General features: G+C 47.2%; 1 protein-coding gene across 2 annotated transcripts in view; it reads left to right on the top strand.

Moving 5' to 3' along the window:
* Positions 1-19,674, top strand: part of Runx1 (RUNX family transcription factor 1) — a 224,832-nt gene that overhangs the window by 116,375 nt on the left and 88,783 nt on the right. For both annotated transcript variants that reach the window (XM_028756341.1, XM_028756340.1), the window contains exon 3: positions 15,030-15,283. In XM_028756341.1, the coding sequence (XP_028612174.1) occupies positions 15,030-15,283 (254 nt within the window). The remainder of the gene's footprint in view (positions 1-15,029; positions 15,284-19,674) is intronic.

Below are 19,674 nucleotides of genomic sequence, written 5' to 3'. Positions count from 1 at the left end.
AGAGAGAGAGAGAGAGAGAGAGAGAGAGAGAGAGAGAGAGAGAGAGATTGATTCACTCGCTTTGGGACAGGATGTGTGATCCACAAAAGTGGGACCATGTCCTGAACCTTGAGTGTGTGTCACTAATTCAATATGGAAGTATGTGACTAGATCTGTACAGACTTTAGTGATTTACGACACTTTAAATGGAAGTGCATATGCATGTGCATATTAGATACAAGAATCGACACTTCCACCATTGCTGACTTCTTCACCTACATCTTTTATTTCATAGATATGAAATTAAAGTCTGTGGAGGATGGCAAGTCTCTGGCCTCATGAGTAAACAAGATAGATATGGCTTTCGGGACTATCTCCCACAAAGCTGTTTTCAGACGGGAGAGATGGCTCAGTGGTTAGCAGTGTTGGCTGGTCCTGCCAGGGACTTGAGACCTCATCCCAGCACCCATGTCAGGTAGCTAACCACCATCCGTGACTCCATTTCCAGGAGACGCGGTAACCAGTAACCTCTTCTAACCTCTGGAGTTGCTGCACTCGTGTGCGCATGCTCCATACAGACCTACTCACGTACATGTAAAATAAGAATTAAAATCCTCCTGTGGTGATACTTCTCTCCCCCCTCTCCCTCCCCCTCCCCCTCTCCTTCCCCTTCCCTTCCTCCTCCCCTCCCCCTTCCCTCCCCTCCTCTTTCTCCCTCCCCCTCCTCCTCCCCTCCACCTCTAGCATCCCCCTCCCCCTCCTGTCTTGCTCTCCCTCCAACTCTCCTACCACCAGGCTTTCACCACACATTATCAAACCACTACACTGAACTGAAGCAGGATGGATGGCGGCGGCTGGTTTGGCTAACAAAGAGGCAATTTGAAAAACTCTTTATGCTGTACTTCCAGATAAACACACTGTAGGAATTCCTACTTAAGAGAGAGCCCCAGCAATTTAAAAATTGTGGCGAATGATAAACAGAACATCCAGTCCTACCTGGTATTTATCAGTGCAGCCCATGAGCCCTGGAGAGATGGCTCAGTGGTTAAGAGCACTGGCTGCTCTTGCAGGGGACCCACGTTTGGTTGCCAGTACACACACAGCAGCTCTAAACTATTCATAACTGCAATCCCGAGGGATTCAGCATCCTCCCCTGGCCTCTGTGGACACTGTGTGCATGTGTGCAGACATACATGCAGGCAAAACAGCCATACGGATAAGTTATTTTTTAAAAAGAATAATCCAGCCCACAAATCTTGTAGGGAAGTAGCTTAATCCTTCCTGTGATGTTGTTTCAGAGTGCTAAGGAGCCAAAGTTGTCTCTCAGGCTGAGCCATCACAGCTAATGGGTGTGAAGAGACAGTGTAGAATGCAGGAGATTAGCTCGAGGCTCGCCTGGGCTGCAAGACGCATGAGCATGCTGACAGTAGAAGCTAGTCTCCTGCAGCAGTTGCTGTGGGCCTCCTCATGGGTTCTTCTGCTTTCCACTCAATCATGTGGTGCTGTAAAGAAGACTTGAAGTTCACTACTCTGAAAGCTAGAGCAGAACAACCACCAGAAGTCCGAAGTTAGCCGGGAGCTAGCCAGGGCTACAGTGTAGGAGTGTTTCAGACGACGATTAATACATAAAATAAAACAAGGTAAATTGTATGCTTAGAGGGAAAACCTAAGTCAGAGGAGGGGAAAACCTGCATGCTTCACCTACAGCAAGGAAGAAATGGCCCCCTGGGGCTGCAGGAGAAAAGTATCAAGGCTGCAGTCAGTGTTGATTGCATGGTACCTTTGTGTTCAGTAGCCACTCCGGTCTTGCTCCAACCAATACAGTTGTCACCAGTCAGAAGCAGCTACTAAACACCAACAGCCAGACAAACCAGATGGAGAGGTGCTGTAGGCACAGAAAACATGCATAGACTTTTGAAAATATGATTTTTTTAAAAAAGAGAGAAAATATCTAATTTTGTATTGATGATAGGTGTGAATAATGGTTAGATAAACCATTACGAAAGTCACTGCTGGGCTGGCAAGATGGTTCAGCAGATAAAAGTGCTTTGCTGCCAAAGTCTGGTGAAGTGGATATGAGCCCAGGCCCTATGCGGGGTGGGAGCAGAGAAGCACAAGCAAGTCCCAGGAGTTGTTCTCTGACCTACCTCCACGTGAGCTGCAGCACACATGCCCACACAATACACACAACACACAAAGGAATTCATCCTAATTAACCAACGGGTTACTTCGTTAATGCCACCTACTTGTTGACAAAGGTAGAAAACACTGGCTATCAGGAAAGTCTAGATTACATGTGTTGTGTCGTTTCTGCAAAAGGAGAGGTGATTCCCCGACGGTTTATAGATGGCTGGTATGTGTGCAATGGCACATGCCTGCCAGGCTCAGTGCCCAAGATGATCTGCTATGTCCTGGTCGCATCTTCTGGAAGTTCTGACAGGGAGGGAAAAGGCTACTTAGGTGTGTGTTCTGGTTTCCCTTCTGGAGCATATATCCAGTGAGCATGAGGCCACGTGAGACCCTGAAAGAATGTCTAAAGGAGAGAGGAGAGGAGGGCAGTGAGTAAGAGGAAGAGAGGGGAAATGAGAGAGAGAGAGAGAGAGAGAGAGAGAGAGAGAGAGAGAGAGAGAGAGAGAGAGAGAGAGAGAGAGAGAGGGAGGGAGGGGGAGGAAAAAAAGGGAGGGGGGGGGAGGAGAAAGAGGAGTAGAGAATCTGATCCTTTTTTGGAGATAGAGTCTCACTGTGTAGCCCTATCTAGCCTAGAACATGTAAACCAGGCTGGCCTCAGCCTCTGCCTTCCCAATGCTGAGATTAAAGGCATGCATCACCACACCCAGCAAGAGAAAGCCATATAAGGATACTACTATCCCCATCTCTCCATGCCCTGGTCTTTTATCCAGTCTCCTTCCAAAGGCCCCAGAGCTTTACCATCCCACAGGGGGTTAGGGCTCTGACAGAGGGCTTTCCAAGCAGATACCAAATACTCTCAGCCCATTGAGAATAGTTTGAAGAGCCATATCTGCGATGACTTGCTATGAATTTATATTTTATAATGTTAGCTATGAAAAGTAGTCTGCCTAAAAGGTTATGCTGGACACAGTTTTGGTTAGAGACCCAAGAACTTCCGGGAACCTTGAAAGCTATAGGTGTGGGTCTTGGCCCAGCAGCCTCCGTGACATCACTGGTAGCTTGTTGGAAATGAAGTCCCGGTCTCTCCCCAGACCTGCTGAGTCAGAATCTCTGGTTAAGAAGAGCCCTGGGGCTTTCCATCACATTTGTTTTGCACAGTGGTGGCAAAAAATTGAAATATGAGTTAGACAGCCTCATGGACAAGGTATACAAAGATCCAAGGTTGTATGTGCAGCATGCACAAGTGTATGAGGGGGGACCAATGACTCAGAAGAGAATACGATATTATACAGCATCTTTGTAGGGACTCAATAAAAAGACTTCTGCTCCCTAGGGGCCCAGAACAGACTGTATGCTACACAAAGCATGGGAAATAAGAATAGCGAGCTTACCACAATCAGAACTTTTGGAAAATGTGACTTCGTCTGTGGCTGCCGAGTGCTGGTGCTCTTACTCAGCCAAGCACAAGCAGTGTCTCCTGAGCCCATCAAGAGAACCGAAGGTCAGTGTGCTGCTTTTCCATTGCTATCAAACCAGGAATTTAAAAACCTCAGCTGAATGAACACCCAGTTATTAGCTCACAGTCCTCTTAAGTCAGCATGCTAGTCTCCCTGGGTTCTCCAACAGGAGATTGGCCAAGCTAAACTCTTCACTTGAGGCTCTAGGGGGAAATGTTCCTCCAAGGTCACGCAGGTAGGTGCCGGAATGCAGTTTCATAAACCTCGAGAATGACAGGCCCTGCTTCCTTGCTGGCTGGCTGCCAGGGCAAGGGGTCAGAGTAATAGGACAGCTCCCCCACCCTCTCATACATGGCTGGAACAGCTGGCTTCACTCCAGCCCCGGGCAGAAAAACTTAACATTTTTAACTGTGTCCTTCGGCCACATTGTACCAACTAAGATCACCTCTACGGGCTGACTCAAGACCAACTGATTAGCTACCTTAACTACTGTGAAAAGCCCTCTCTCTGTTCCTTGTTCTACAATCAGCTCATCCCAGCTCCTCTCCCTCACTGTCCTGGTTAGAATGGACAATCTTAAGGGTCTATTTTAGGATTCTTCCTCATAGTCTTGCTTCTGCTTCCTAAGTTGCTGGCAGGGTAATTGAATCTCTCCTGGTAGAGGATAAATGGGGCTGTGGAAAGGGGCCAAGGACTGCATACTGAGGAATGTTGTTCCACGTAGAAACCTGAAGCCGAGGGAAGGTGGCCTCTTGCATGCCTCTTACCAGCCTCGCCCTCCATCATTCCAATAGCTGAGGTACCATCTATAGTTCAAAGGTCATCTGGGAGACATGGAGACCATGATGAAGTGTATGGATGATCCAGGAGAGGGAATCTAACCTGAGCAAGAAGCCTGACACATCCTTCTGTTATTGGAACAGGGAGGGTGCTCCTTAGCCCTGCAGCACTGAGCTGAAGAGCTTGCCCTGGGTTCAGGCTTTGTACAGAAACAAAGTTAGCAGAAGCCTGTGAGAAGGACTGGTCTAGAAATGCTGTGGCTATATATACCTTGTCAGGGTATATTTGCAAGAAATCTGACAAGAGGTCAGAGAACTAGCCCTGGGGTGGGAGCAATTGGGATGGGCATGGGAAGAGGAGAGAAATCATAGCAAGTATAGAAAACCTACACAGGGGACTTAGCAATAAAAGGAAGGGAAACACAAGTAAGTCCATGGGTTCGAATCCAGCGACTTGGTGTAACTGCAATGAAATAGCAGCAGCAAAGCCTAGCTTGAAGTGCAATACACAATCCTCAAGTGTTCACACACACACACACACACACACTAACATGTACTCATATACATGCACACTTACATACACATACACACATGCATGCATACTCATACACACACATGCACACTCACACACATACACACACAAATACAAACATGTAGTTACATACATTCACAGGCACACAAATACACACATGCACACACGTATACACACATGCATGCATACTCACACAAATGCACACATATATACACATATGTATGCACACTCACACTTACATGCACACACACGTACACACAGGCATGCATACTCGCACACATGTACACATACATAAACATGCATGCACACTCATGCATTCAGACACTCACATGTACACACGTGTGCATACATACTACCACACATGTACTCCCACACATAAATACACACACACAGACAGACAGACACACACATACACACATGTATGCACGCTATAGCACATGTACTCCCACACATGAATGCACACACACACACTACCACACATGTACTCACACATGAGTATACAACATTGGTCGTTCTCTTCTGTCATTCCGTCATGTTCCCTCTCTTCTCCCAAAGCCCTTCCCTGAATCATATTCACTCACCTCTCTGCTCTCTGCTCTGTCTCTGCTGCTCCTGCTAAAATGAACCTCTCCCTGTCAAGATCACGACGAATGGGTTCTCCCTGTAGATCAACTCAGCGTCATCCTCCCTGCCTGATCCTCATGGTCACGTTGGAACTTTTGGGACATGATGTCCTTGTGCAAATTCCCATGTCCCTGTGGTATCTAAGACCTTCTTCTTCATCTATCCCTCCAGAGCTGTAGCCCCACCCTCTGCTCACTTGTCCAGCACCTCCTTAGTATTCTCTTCTTACCTAACACTCTCTGTGCAGCTATTGCAGCCATGGTGCCACTGCTCTTAAGATCCAGACCTGAGTACTCAAAGCTCAGTCTTAGCACCCGCCTCCACCCTCATCCTGTCCTGGACTTTTCTCCCCTCCTACTAATAGTCAGACACCAAGGCAAATGTGCTTCCCGCTCTCTTCCCCTCACCCCCTCTCCCATCCCTGTTGCTCCTGTGTTGACTCCAATCCTTAGGATTCCATGTCCGACAGCCGCAGGAGCTCCTGGCTCCCCTATCTGTCTGCTCCAGTCACCTATATACTTTTGGTGGACTTGTTTCTCTAAAGTACCCATTAGGCTGCTTCTGTGGCTGTACTGGAGCCCGTTGTCCTCATGTTGAGGTTTGGTCCTTTCGGGTTAGGTGGGCTACCACACCCCACTCTCCAGGAGCTGACCTCAAACCTACACTCAGTCTCTACTGGAAATGGCACAGTGACCTGATTCACAAGCACCTCGCTTTGCTCTCTACGACTCTCCTGCCTGGAGCGCCTTCGTCCAGCTCACCTCAACCTCCGTAGACTCTTCCTCTAGGATTCAGAATGTATAAGCTCTGCTCACCTTCTAAGTCAATCACGCGTCTCCTGGATTAGGACCAAAGCCTCTTTTAACCACGCCCAGGTGTGCTGGCCCCGTCTTCCCGTGGCCCTCCCTCTTGTTCTCTGGACTGTGCACACATGCTTACCAGTAGCCATGATAACCCATTTGCTATGTGCTATTTGTTCTCTGTCACCAATGAGCCTAGAACCCAGGCTGACACATAAGGAAGACTTCCATTATAGGAAGGCTGGAAGGAAGACAATCAAATGCTTTATGCTCTCAGAGTGTCTAGGAGTTGCCATTTGGAAAGACTAGAGGTCAGAAAATACTAAAAGCCCATTATGGATTTTAAAATCTCTCAACCAAACAGTGATTGTCTGTCCAAACACTCTGAGTGACAATAAATGACTTCAGGATAGGAATTCTACATATCTGAGATTTGCACATGAATTTTCGAGATATTTTCTAATGAAGACAAGACATGGGGAGGAGAGGGGTAAAAGATGACATGGTAAGAGTTAAATTTTCTCAACGATGCCAATTGCACCTAAGAAGAAACGTAGCTGACCCATGCCTGTGGTTGTGCATGGGCTTGTGTATGTATGTGAGTGTGTGTACCACTGCTTGTGTGTGCATGTGTGTATGTGTGTGTTCATGTGCCTGTGTGTCTGTGTGTGTGTGTGTATGTGTACTCATATCTGCATGGGTATGCATGGTGGGCATGAGTGTGTATGTGTGTGCGTACTTGTGCCTGTGTATGCACATTCAAATCTGCATGTGTACATGGGCATGCTGTGTGTCCACAGGCAAGATTCCTAAGCTCCGTAAAGGGGAGGCTCCTGGCCTATAAAATGGGAGTGACAGTGGAATTCCCAGCATTAAGTGGGGTGACTATCCAATCACGGCCTAGCATATGATGGCATGCTGGGAATGGAATGGAGATCATGACAGAGACAAACCTGTCGTATCTAGCTTCCATTAATGACAACATAGCCTCTCCTCTCTGAGCTCCAGGGTGGCATCTTACCTAGCTCCTGGAGGTGGAAACTCCTTCATAGTTCCACAGGTTTGCTTTTATCTATAAGTGTCTGTTCACTGAGGTCAGCCAGTTTCCCTGAGTTCTCAAGCTGATGTCACCCAAGCTAAGGAAGTTCTTATCAGTAACACACAGTCCTCTCCAAACACAGTCGATTTTGCCAAGTTTTTAGGATAAAAAAGCACTTTGGCTTTTCTTTAAGAATTGTCGAAGTATTCAGTGTATAAACAGACACCTGCTCTCTGTTCCTGCTGTTCCAGCTTCTCAGCCTGACATGGAGAGCTGTCTCTGGGTCTCATGAGACAATGTCCAGGGGTTTGGCTCCACCGGGTCTCTGGAATAAATTTACCTGGTCTGGTCAGTCTTACTGGGTCAATCTCCTAGGCCCAATCAAGCCTCTCCAGTTAGAACCAAACTTGCCATAACTAGTCCAAACTTTGGACTCATGTGTGATATCTTACCTCATCTTACCTTAATACTTAGTGCAAATTGTTCTGTCCCCACTCTATTCAAAAAAAGAAAGCTTTATGGAGCGATTTTATGTTCTTGTAAACTGCGACATTTTAAAATTATTTTAAGGATGTTCCTTGGAGGCCACACATTTAAGTCACTCGGTCTCTCATTAGAGGGCAGTCCTGTGGAAGCCTTTCTTATTTTATTTGCTCTTTTTTGCTTTGGCAAAAAATATATGGCTAGGGAGCTGCAAAGCTTGTCCTTTTGCCCATTGAAACAGCATCTGGAAATCTGAAATAATTAGCTCCCTCCTCCTCCTCCTCCTCCTCCTCCTCCTCCTTCTCCTCCTTCTCCTCCTCCTCTTCCTCTTCCTCCTCCTCTTCCTCCTCCTCTTCTTCTTCCTCCTCCTCCTTCTTCTTCTTTGAAATATTGTTGATAATGTTGCTATGGAATGTGGTTGCCCAGATCCTAAGGCTTTGAGACCGACCATATGCCCTTGCTGTCACTGGGTGCTGACCACTGTCAGTGTGCAAGGCTGAGGGTAATTTCTGACTCACATTATCTGTAAACACCCAAGGGAAAGAGCACAGCCCCCTGTAGGCTTCCTTGTGCCTTAGAAGCAGCAGAATGGAGGAAACGCTTCATCATGAGATCTGAACATATGCTGATGATTCCCGACAATATTTAAGGCTGTGTCATTTTTCCAGAATGAGCGGTGTCAATATAAACAAACCGCTTTCCTAGCTGAAAAAGGGGGGGAGCCAGCAAGGGGAAGTGTTTCTGAAATGTCCTATCACTAAAGGGAAGTAATTGGAACACGGAAACACCAGCTAGTCACGTTTAGAAAATGTATCCCGAATTGTTTATTTGGATAAACACTGGCTTTAAGGAAAGAAATCGCTTTGAATGATACTCAGATTTTTTTTTTCTCTCTATGCTTAGCCTCTGCTGTGTTCCTGATTTTAAAACCAGTTTGCATTAAGCTGGGATTTAGTTTTAATCTCACCTGGAGTTCTGAGTCATCCCCAGAGCTTTAGTAAATAATTCACATGTGTTCATGCATGCAGCTAATTCACATGTGTCCATGCATGCGGCTCAGAGCGACTGAGACACAGAGAGGCAGCATTCTGAATCCAGCACGGGAAGAAATCATGTAAAACCACATGCTAGACAGATCACGGTTTACTTATTTAGTGATTTACTATTTTATTTTTGTGCCAGTGATGATGGATTTATTTGGGCCATCATATAAAACCCCCAATGCTCAAAAATATGGCAAGCAATGAAATAGGAAAAAATAAAAAAAAATCAGTAGAGAATCTGTTCTTTAAAGCTGGCATGTATTGTAATTAGAATGAAAATTTTGGCTTTCAGTTTACTGGAAACTGAAATATAAATAAAACTGAAAATAAAAATAACAAAGGGTTATTTTTATTTTCTATTTTCTATTATTTTAGAATGCATACATAAAGTGAACCCTAGAGAGGCTCATGCTGTGTTAGGTTCCAATTTATATTTTTATGAAATATATATTCATAGACATATATATATGATTTTCTATTGATGTGTTTCTATATATACTTTATGATATCAATTTGCCAAATAATTAGAGCTTTTTTGCTGATTCAAATGTACTTAAAAGGAGCAATCCATATTGTAGCTGTCATACCACATAAAATATCCCAATGAAATCTTAAGTGATACCTTCAGCTCTATGGCGTTCACCATTCACACATTCTGCTGTTATTAAATGACTACGTGACTCTCTGAAAAAATATGGCTTGGCTTCTATCAGCTATGACAGAGTTTATTACACTTGTTAGAGCAACGGTGACGCAAAATTTTATGAGGGTAAAATGTTTACTAAGCACCCAGAATTTTGTGTGTGGGGAGGAAGACATATTTTCAGTTTGCTCCTTGTAAGGTGCATGGAGTTGGAGGGGGATGAATATGAAGTTAGAGTTAAGTGTTCCCCCAGCACAGCATAGAAATATTCAGAGGAAGGATGCGGTGCAAGAATTCAGGAGTTTGGTCCTCATAGTAAACAAATGTCACAAGCGAAATAATCCTGCAGGTTCTTCAAAAGGGAGAATAGTGTAATTAAATTCTAATGTCAAAAGCCAGACAGCGTGGACAGCCCATCACTTATGTATCAATTGCCCTTCACTGGAATGGCTCAATGCCTGTGTAAGTACCAACTGCCTGGAATTAGTCTAGAACTATAGTAGGATACAGCTGAAGAAGAAGAAGGAGGAGAAGGAGGAGGAGGAGGAGAAGGAGGAGAAGGAAGAGGAGGAGGAGGAGGGAGAGGAGGAGGAGGAGAAAAGGAGGAGGAGGAAGAAGAGGAAGAAGAAATAACTTTAAAACTATTACATGCTTAGAATCTGATTTGGACAATAGAATATTACGTTGAAGGGATAATTTTGATTTAAGAGAACTATTATTACATACATTTTATTTTGGAGATGATTTCATGGAACAAAAACGCAAACCCTTCGGTTTTCTGAGACCGCTTAACAGTTAACAAAAGGATGTAGAAAAATAAGTCAATAAACCGCCCTGTCCTCCATTGAAATAGTTGCCTGCCTCCCACTGAACCAAATGCTATTTTTTAAATTCATGGTATAAAGTCCAAATCCCGTTGTGCTCGCTTTTAAACTCCCCCAGCAACAAATCTGTTAGACTGTCACACGGTAGCAGCTTAAACAAATCTTTCCCTTGCAGTTTTTTTAACCATGTAACTTTTAGTGTCACTTTGGGGGAAGCCTGGAAGTAAAAGTTGTAAACCTTTCCTTTAGCTCTTGGTGAGGCAAGAGAGGGAAAGTGTTCACTGACTTCTGAAATGCGCGCTCTGGGCGGGAAGGAATTCCTCCTTCCCCTCTCCCGCAGTGGGACTTGCATGAACTCCATCCTTGAAAGCCCTGAGGACTGAGTGTTTACTTGGCCCCTCGGTTGAGTCCGAGCTGCACGCTTGCTATTTGCTGTTCTGCAGTAAAGAGGGGAGCAATGATTTTGTGTGTCTGTGCTTTTCAAGTGCGCGTCAAGCGGCTCAGTGACAACCCGCACAGGTCCAAGGATGCCCGAGGCCAGGTTTTCGCAGTTTTTCCGTTGCTTTATCATTGGGCTTCGAACTTAGTAACTCAGCTGACCAGCGCTCAAGGTGCTGACCTTGAAAGCTAAACTCGGTGCTTGTGTTCTTGTCACTGCCTTTCCTGGGCTTCTGTCAGGCAGACATCCCTAACCCCCATGCAGGGTTTGAGGGTTTAAGCAGGGGCCTGACTCCAACGCGCTTCCTTTAGCCAATTGAAGGACTGTAGAGAAGTCCCTTTCCCTGAAGTCAAGATTCAGTGTTCTCTGCCACACTCTTCTGATCCAGCCCAGTCTCGGTGGGTCCCTGCGGATGCGGTTGGTTGTGGCCCCAGGAGCACTAGATCTGAAGTCAGCTTCTTAGAAAATGCGTTTGAGGGGAGTCTAGCTAGCTATTTGAGGGAGTCTAGCTTCCATTGGCCATGAACTCTCCAGTGGTGCCGGCACACCGGAACCTGGACGCTCAAGAGCACTAGGAAACTGTGGCCCCAGCGGCAGAGTGCAGGCTGCAGGAGGATGGTGACTGCTATGTCTAACATCACTCAAGCAAGGGAGTGGGGAGGGGGGTTAGGGAACATTTATGGAGTTGACACCTGAAATGAGACTTCTTTGAGATTCGTTTTAAAAGAAAAGCAAGGAAACTTTTCCTTCCCAAAGCTCCGGATCCCGCTCCCCCCACCCCGCCCCCAAACGCCAGGGGAACACTGAGCTTTTCCCTGCTGGCACGATCTTAGTGCTCAATGAGGAAAGTTGGGCCCACTCGGGAAAATAAGGAAGGCTGGAGAACTAGAGCCTTCGCTGGCTCTCGCTGGACACCTGAAGAACTCATGGTCCTGAACTAGCATAAGGCGGAACCCAGGCAAAGAAGCTTTGAGGAGAGGTGAGACCCTAATTTCGGTGGATCACGACAGTAGAGACTCATTGGCCCGGATACTACCTCTGAGGGATGCTCAGAACTAGTGGCCACTTTCTAACGTTTGTCCCCAAACTCACAAGAACGACCCTAAGGATCTCTAGGTGAGACAGATCCACGCGCCATCCGGGCGTGCCCAGTTCCCAGCTCAGCGTCCCAGGGCTCCTAACGAGGGCCGCTGCTGCCCCCTGGCGTTCACCCCGAGCCCCGACATGACCGTGAAAGGCCTGCCCCATGCTCCACGCCGCCAGCTCCTACCAGCCTGAGGCAAGAGAAGTGACCCCAAACTTCCGACAAGGCCTCCGTGCCGGGACCTCCACAGCTTCTTCCTACTCCACTGAGCCCAGGATGCGCGGGTGCGTGTGGAGGGAAGACACACGCGAGGACCAGCCAGGGACCCAAACACAGATGGAAGTGGAGGGGTTCGGTCATATGTGTGGACAGTAGCGAGCTCCATGGAGTGGGTAGTGACAAGTCTCGGAGGAAGGAAGGCCCAGGAGAAGTAAGGGACCCAAGGAAGGCACAGGCCAGCTGCTCCGGCTGGGGACAGTAGCGGGCCGCGCGCCAAGCAGGAAGAGGACCCTTAAAGCTCAGCGAAAATGCCCTCGGCGCCGCGGGGACAGACAAGGTGGGGGAGTGCCCCCACAGTGCTCAAGCGGGGTGGATTCAGCGCCTGAAAGAAAGCTCCGGCCTCCCCACCGGAGCTGGAGAGTGGATGCGAGCCGGGGAGTTCGGGGTGGCTTGGGTCCCCCGGATGCTTTCAACTTTTTTTGTAGTCCAGGGATCTTGGAGGCCTTGGTTAGAAAACTCTCCTCTCCAGCCGTTGCGCACACTCAGAACGCAGCGCGCTGCGTAATCAAGCCGCAGCCCAGCCGCAGAGAAAAGACACTAAATAAAGCAACTCTACCAAGGAGAGGATGCTTAAAACCCCTAACTTCTGCGGCAGAGCAGCGGCTGACCGTTTTTAAATGACTCGGTGCCACTTCGCCTCAGCTGCCAGCCAGGCCCAGAGAGGCACTCGGAGCCTCCTTGACCAGGCCATCAGCTCTCTGGCCCTCTTGCGGCCGAATCCCACCCTATCCTCCCGGGAGCCTTGGCCCATGGACTGCAGCGCAAGGCTGCCTGGGGACCATTCCCGGATGCCAGCCCGGGTCCCCATAGCCTCGCGGTGGCAGCTATGTGTCCAGGGCGCACAGGGCGTCTCCCTCCCGCTCATCTCCGGGCCCCGGGCTTCTCCGGGCTCATCTCGCAGTCCCCAAGCCCGACCGGTTTCTCGATTCCTGTTTCGGGGTCTCCGGGACCGTGGCCGCCGGTGGCGCCGCTGCGCCCGGCAAACCCACCCGGGGGCGAGTGCAGCAGTGCCACCCCGCGCCTGGCTACCTGGCATGGGGTCTGAACCTGGGCCTGGCTTCGGGCAAACGTGGCAGCGTGTGCATGTGTGTGCGGGGTCGGCGTGGGTGCCGGACCTGGGGGCGGTAGGGGCTGCTACCGTGTCCCAGCCCCGGCTGCGTACAGTAGCGCGCGGGGGCGCGCGGGCCAATTCCAGGAGCGCGGCAGCGGGCCGCGCCCAGGCTGATACCGGAAAGGCCTGTGATTGGCCGTCTGTCTCCCCTATGCAAACGAGCTGAGGGAATGGAATTCCTCGGGCCGGGCTTACAGTAAAAGCACGTTCATTTCCAGGCACTCTCATTCATAGAGCCAGCGGGCGCGGGCAGGACGGGCGCCCCGCGGCCGGACCCAGCCAGGGCACCACGCTGCCCGGCCCCGCGGCTGGCACTTCCATCCTGAGCTCCCGGAGACGCAAGAAAGTCACCCTTTGCGGCTCTTCCTAGATCTGCGTTGGACCTCCTTGTTTTCCTTTCCTTTTTTATTTTTATTTTTCCTTTCTTACTTTTGAATGAACCGGCTTCTAAGCTTTGGATGTTTCAACTTCTCTCCTGGCTGTGAACTTTTCTCCGATTTTACAACTGCGGGAGAAAGTGTTTGGGGGGGTTCCAGGCGAGCGGTGAAGTTGCGTGTGCGTGGCAGGGTGCGTGGGAGTGAGCGTGTGTAATCCGAGCCTACTGGTCTCCGGTGCCTCCTCCCAGGCCCGCTCCACCTGCTGCGGTTACACGGTGCTCGCTCGTGGGTATTTGTGCGCCCCAGCAGAAAACCAGCCAGCGCCGGGCGACGTTGGAGGAAGATCATCTTGCTACTGCCAGCGTCTGGGCTGACTCACTCAACCAATGTAGACAGTGGCTGACTTCCGAAGAGTGCCTGTCTGCCTGTGTGTGTGACCCAACTGCGGCTCAACTCCCACCAAACCACAAGATCAGCCACAAACGTAACCAGCGTTTCCAAACCAGAGTCCTCAGCTGTGGAAAGCTCTACCCTGAGTGTCATCGAGTTTGATTTTTTTTTTTTTAGCTAGAGATCTTTGTAAAGCACTGACCATTATTTGGGCAGAATTTATTGAGAGAATAATGACAAGTGATTCTATCTCAGCCTTCCAACTACTGAAGCTGATTTTCAAGGCTACTTAAAAAAAAAAACTGCAGCAAACATTAATGGATTTCTGTTGTGTTTAAATTCTCTACAGATTGTATTGTAAATATTTTATGAAGTAGATCATATGTATATATTTATATATACGAGCACATACATCAGTAGCACAATCTTTTAAAGTTGCGGCTCTTGCTTTTGAGAAACGAAGTGAGTTTTTCATGGTAAGAGGGGCGCTCTGTATGGAAGACACTCCCAAGTTTTGTATTTTGTTAAGACTTTAAGCAAAATTGACCCGCAAGAAAGAAAAACAAACTGACAGGCAATTAACTGCTGGAACTTCCAAATCTAGTTTTTGCTGGTCATTTTTTTCTTCTGCGCATAAATATTTTAGGACGTGTACGGGAATTTTGCCTCCGGACCGTTTTGTAATAGCCAAAGACTGAACTTCAACTCTCAAAGCGAGGCTGCTTTGGGCATTTGACTTTGAATTCTGGTTGTCCACTTTTTAATGCACTAAGCGGCCGGTTCCTAACCCTGCTTGGGTGTGAGGCCGATCCGCGTAACTAGATCTCAGTCCGGGACTGGTGGTAATTTAGTCTCCTTCTACCCCAACAACCCTCCGGTAGTAATAAAGGCTCCTGAACTTGTATGTTGATCTCCTGGGAGCAGCTTGCAGAAGATCCGAGCCCCTGTCGCCGTCTAGTAGGAGCTGTTTTCAGGGTCCTTACTCAATCGGCTTGTTGTGATGCGTATCCCCGTAGATGCCAGCACGAGCCGCCGCTTCACGCCGCCTTCCACCGCGCTGAGCCCCGGCAAGATGAGCGAGGCGCTGCCTCTCGGCGCCCCGGATGGCGGCGCCGCCCTGGCCAGCAAGCTGAGGAGCGGAGACCGCAGCATGGTGGAGGTACTAGCTGACCACCCTGGCGAACTAGTGCGCACCGACAGCCCCAACTTCCTCTGCTCCGTGCTGCCCACTCACTGGCGCTGCAATAAGACCCTGCCCATCGCTTTCAAGGTACTCTTGCCTGGAGAGGGTGGCGGGAGGAGCAGGTGGAGGCCAGCCGATGGCCAGAGTGAGCCTGGGGGCAGAGACTAAGGCGGCTTCTAGAGAAGGGTGCTGCCTGTAGAAGCCTCTAGTCCTCACTGAGTTTGGGATGTGGGGGAGATGCGTTGCCTTGGCGATCCTCGGGAGGGACCCACTTTAGCCAGCCTCAGAGGTATCCAAGAGGGAGTTTTTGTTCTTTGTTTTTTGTTTTTTATTTATTTTTTAAATCAGGATAATCCCAGAACATCTATCACGGGCCTTCCTTATCTTTGCTACGAATTAGGAAAAGTTAGAACCTTGGAGCGGGCCCGTCCATCTTTCTTAGTTAGGCTCCCCGGACCTCTGGATGAACACCCAGACCGTTTTGTAGCTCTCAAATGAAGGCATCGGGAAATAAAATAAGAGATGCTTTAATACCTTCCGGTCAGTAAAAATAAACCAAGGGAAACCGCCAGGGATCCCACCCCCACCCCCGCCGCCGCTTTTTTTTAACCGCCCTATAGGATTCAGCGTGTCCAAAGTCCGCGGCAGGAGTAAAGTTTGCCAAAGTCCGGAGGAGTTTTTCGAGCCTGTAGCCTGCTCCTGTCAGAAGCCGCAAGTAGTGAATCCTGTTGCTTTTTCTGGAACCCTCCAGAATATTATCGCTGGCTCACCTAAATTAAGCCCCGGGCAAGAATGGTGACGAGGTGTCTTCCGACACCTGGAAACGTCCAATCCGGCAGCTTTTCTGTTAGAGGAGGGGACCTTGTAGACCCGGCAACTTCAGGTGGGCAGCTCACGTCGGTCTGGTCGCTTTTCACCCTGATCTTGCCCTGACTTTGAGTTGCCTCTAAAACTTGGCCTTCAGAAGCGATATATAAACAACCTCGGGCGGTTTAAAAACAAAACCAACCACCCTACTACTCTGGCTTGGAGGTGGAGGAATTTAAATTCTCTTCTTTGGTCTTCTTCGGTGGTGGGTTTTAAAAGGTACAGCTGAAAGCAAATTTTATCTGTCAAGTTGTATACTTTTAAAAGGCTAATGAAGGCGGGGGACCCAAGCTGTAAACTGAAGTTGTTTTTTTTTTTTTCCTTCTTCTTCAATTTAGCTGAATAATTGTCTCATTTAAAAGGGAGATTAATTTAATTTAAGCTTTTCGAAGGTCCAGGCCTCAGCTGGATTTTGATCTAATTACAATGAATAACGCTCACTTTTTGAAAAGTGCTATCCGAGTTCCTTTTTTTATGCTAAAAACACCGTCCACATTTTTTAAATCATAAAAGTAGAATTTGCAACCGAGTCAGCCTATAGAATCGCCACCTTTGCCACTGTTTTGAAAGCAACTTTTCTAAAGGGGTAGAGGTGGGGTTGAGAGTCAGAAGGGGACCCAGGCACTTGTTTTTTCCTTCCCTTCCAGTTATTGGAGAATCCATCCCAATTCCTTTAGAAAAACAAATCTAGCTGGTGTTGTCTTCTTTTACCAGGGAGAGGGACCTAACTGGGTTCAACCCTAAGGTCACTTTCAGAGAACAGAGAGAAGTTAGGCTTATTATAGTCAACCAAAGGGCCATTTAGGTAGGTTTCCCTGCACAGCCCAGCAGAAAGGACTTGTGGCTTCTTTGGGGAAGAAATTGGGGCCTTTTCTGAGCTGCTTCTTTGTTGTTGTTGTTGTTGTTGTTGCTACTATTTCTGTTGTAGTTGTTCTGCCAGGGAATCCTAGTTTATCAAGTCACTAAATGATTGATTTTTAAAATGATCTTCAGGAGTTGACATGATACAGTCTTGAGCCACCACATGGAAATGTTTATTTTCTTTCAAAAGAGTGAAAGACTGTACATATTGCTTTTACAAGGCACGAAAAAAATTCCTTTTTAACAAAAATAATCACTGCTGGTAGAGATTTTCTTTTACAAATGATTTTTGGAAACACGCTTCTAAAAGATCCCCAGTGTGTTTTCCTGAGTGACAGCCAGTCGCTATGACAAAGGTCATGGTGGACAGGGAAGTTGAAAATGCAGACCTCTGGATTAATATCTGTCACCACCTATGCTGTCCCACAGAGGGAGGGCTGCTTCAAGGGGCTCAGCACCCTGTCAGTAGATAGAATTTGCTCAAGGAAAGGAGATTTAAAGGTTGGGTTTAAGAGGAAGCTGGACTTCAAAACAGACCAGCATCTTTGCTGTTTTTGCTCTGGGTCCCTGGCCCCTCTATGTGCCACCCAGCCCCTACTGAACACACTGAAGCACTTTCCACAAAAATGTTTTCTTACGTTTACATTTGAACTAAAACCCTGGCATCTCTTTAAGGGTTAATCCTTCAGGAATTATCCTATCCCCCTCCCCCAAATAAAAATCAGATTTATGTGAAGTGTAAATGTTCAGATCACTCCTGGAAGAGCATCTTCCAGAATCTTCTGGAATTTTGTCAAGTTCTCCGCTTTAACCTTCAGAATTATCAGGAGATTTAAAAATCATGAATTCCCTTGTTAACAGATTAAAATTATGCTAATTTGTCCTCCTATCCTCCAGCCCTCTTTCCACCTACAGACCGCTTATCTTAGCATAGGAGAAACACTTAATTTCACTGCTGAGAAATTGGGAAATCTGCTACCTACTGTGCAGTATTTGCAGATGTCGCCTACAAAGTTGTCTAGGTGACTTGCAATAGATTTTGTAATACTGTAATAGTATAGTTTGGTACACCAGAGCGCAAAAATATAAACATACCTTCAGCCAGGAAGTTCAAAGACCATGGGTGCTGATGGAATATGCTTTTCATTTAAAAAATGAATATAATTCTGGCAGGAAGACTATGGTCTCTAGCTATGCACTGAATGTCATCTCAAATAAATTCTCCATTCCACTCCATAGCCTCTTTGAAACTCTGGAAGATTAGGGAATTTGCAGTAAATAAGTTGTAACTTTAATTTCAACCTCTAAAATTGTTGGAAAATGCCAGTTTCAAACTAAGAACAGGCCAGCCAAGAACAGTACTGGGAAGTCCATAGAGCAGAAAGGACAGCTGATATTTTGCCCAACTTCCTGATACTTGAACAGAGAAGTTCAACAAAATCTGAGCTCTTTCTGGCCAGCAAGTCCCTTCTTGTCTGTTTGGTCTGGTCTAAGTGTAACTGTTTCTCTTTCCTTACTTATTGTTTATAGCTTTTTACTGCAGATGCTGCTTTGTATTTCTGTTTGAAGTTTGATTTTTTTCATTCTTTTTATATCATCTCTCAATGATAAAAATCTATATCAAATAGGAAGACTTCTTTGCTTTAAATAAAACAACAGTACTAATAACCTAGCCTAAGTGTATTTGTCATTAGTTTAAGGACAGTGTCAAATGTCCCTGGATTTAATTGTGTCTCTTTCCCTTCCCCATCAAAACTCTTTGGAGATAAATCAAAAAAACCAAAGAAGTGATAACTGTGCCCCTGGATGTCTACTTCCCACTTCCTTTAGAAACGGGAGTGGTGTAATTTAAACTCCTAATTTTTAGACTTTTGAATTCCAACATCAACAAGCTTTTCCTAGCCATCATCCTCCACCCATGCTGTAGATGAGAGGGCCTCCATAATGAGGGATCACTGAAGCAACAGTGGTAAACTGAGGCACACTGAGGCACAGCGGGAGTTCCATGACTCAGCCTACCTTTGGCCTGGTATGAAACAGGATGTATTCATTTTAGCCTCTTAGGAGATGTGGACCCTAGCAGTCAGACATTCAGTGTGGAAGCCTGGCTGTTGAATCAGTACCCTGGGTGCCCAGTGGGTGTTAAGATGAACTGGAAAAGCCTAGATCTACACAGGGAGATACGGGCGAGGAAGTGAAGCGTTTTCACAGAGGACATTTCAACACTGTGAGAAAACTGTGCAGGGGGAAATGAAAACATCGAAGAAAGAGATGGGGGGAATGCACTAAAAAGAGAATTTACAGGAGTAGCATTCTGTGGGAGCGCAGAGGATAGTAATGATCAATTATCTGAGCAGAAAGATTTATTTCAATGATGTTCTTTGAAACAAAAGAGTTGTCATAGTACCACTCCTAATTAAAGGCCATCAAACACTTGTGGTGGGATAGAAACATCTAATTACAGATTGCTTGGAGAATAAGTGTTTTAAAATCTCCTTTGTAGAAAGCATGTCCAACAGTTGACATGAAAGGGTTAAAAGCAGAGGCAAGGGGCCCGGCTGGGTCCTTGTTTCACAAAGCAAGTGGGTGAAAAACAGATAAAAATTAAAGAGATAGCAAGATACATACGTACCCAGTACCAGAGAGCAGAACGTCCAGGTGATGTCCTGGGGTCCCGTCTGTCCATTTCTCAGGGTAGCTGGGCCAATTTCCTGGCATATGTTCTTTAGAACTCAGGAGATGGAGCAGCC

The sequence above is a fragment of the Grammomys surdaster genome, unplaced genomic scaffold, assembly GCF_004785775.1.
Source record: "Grammomys surdaster isolate TR1022 unplaced genomic scaffold, NIH_TR_1.0 126118, whole genome shotgun sequence".
Lineage (NCBI taxonomy): Eukaryota > Metazoa > Chordata > Mammalia > Rodentia > Muridae > Grammomys > Grammomys surdaster.
This window is presented reverse-complemented; position numbering and strand designations above follow the sequence as displayed.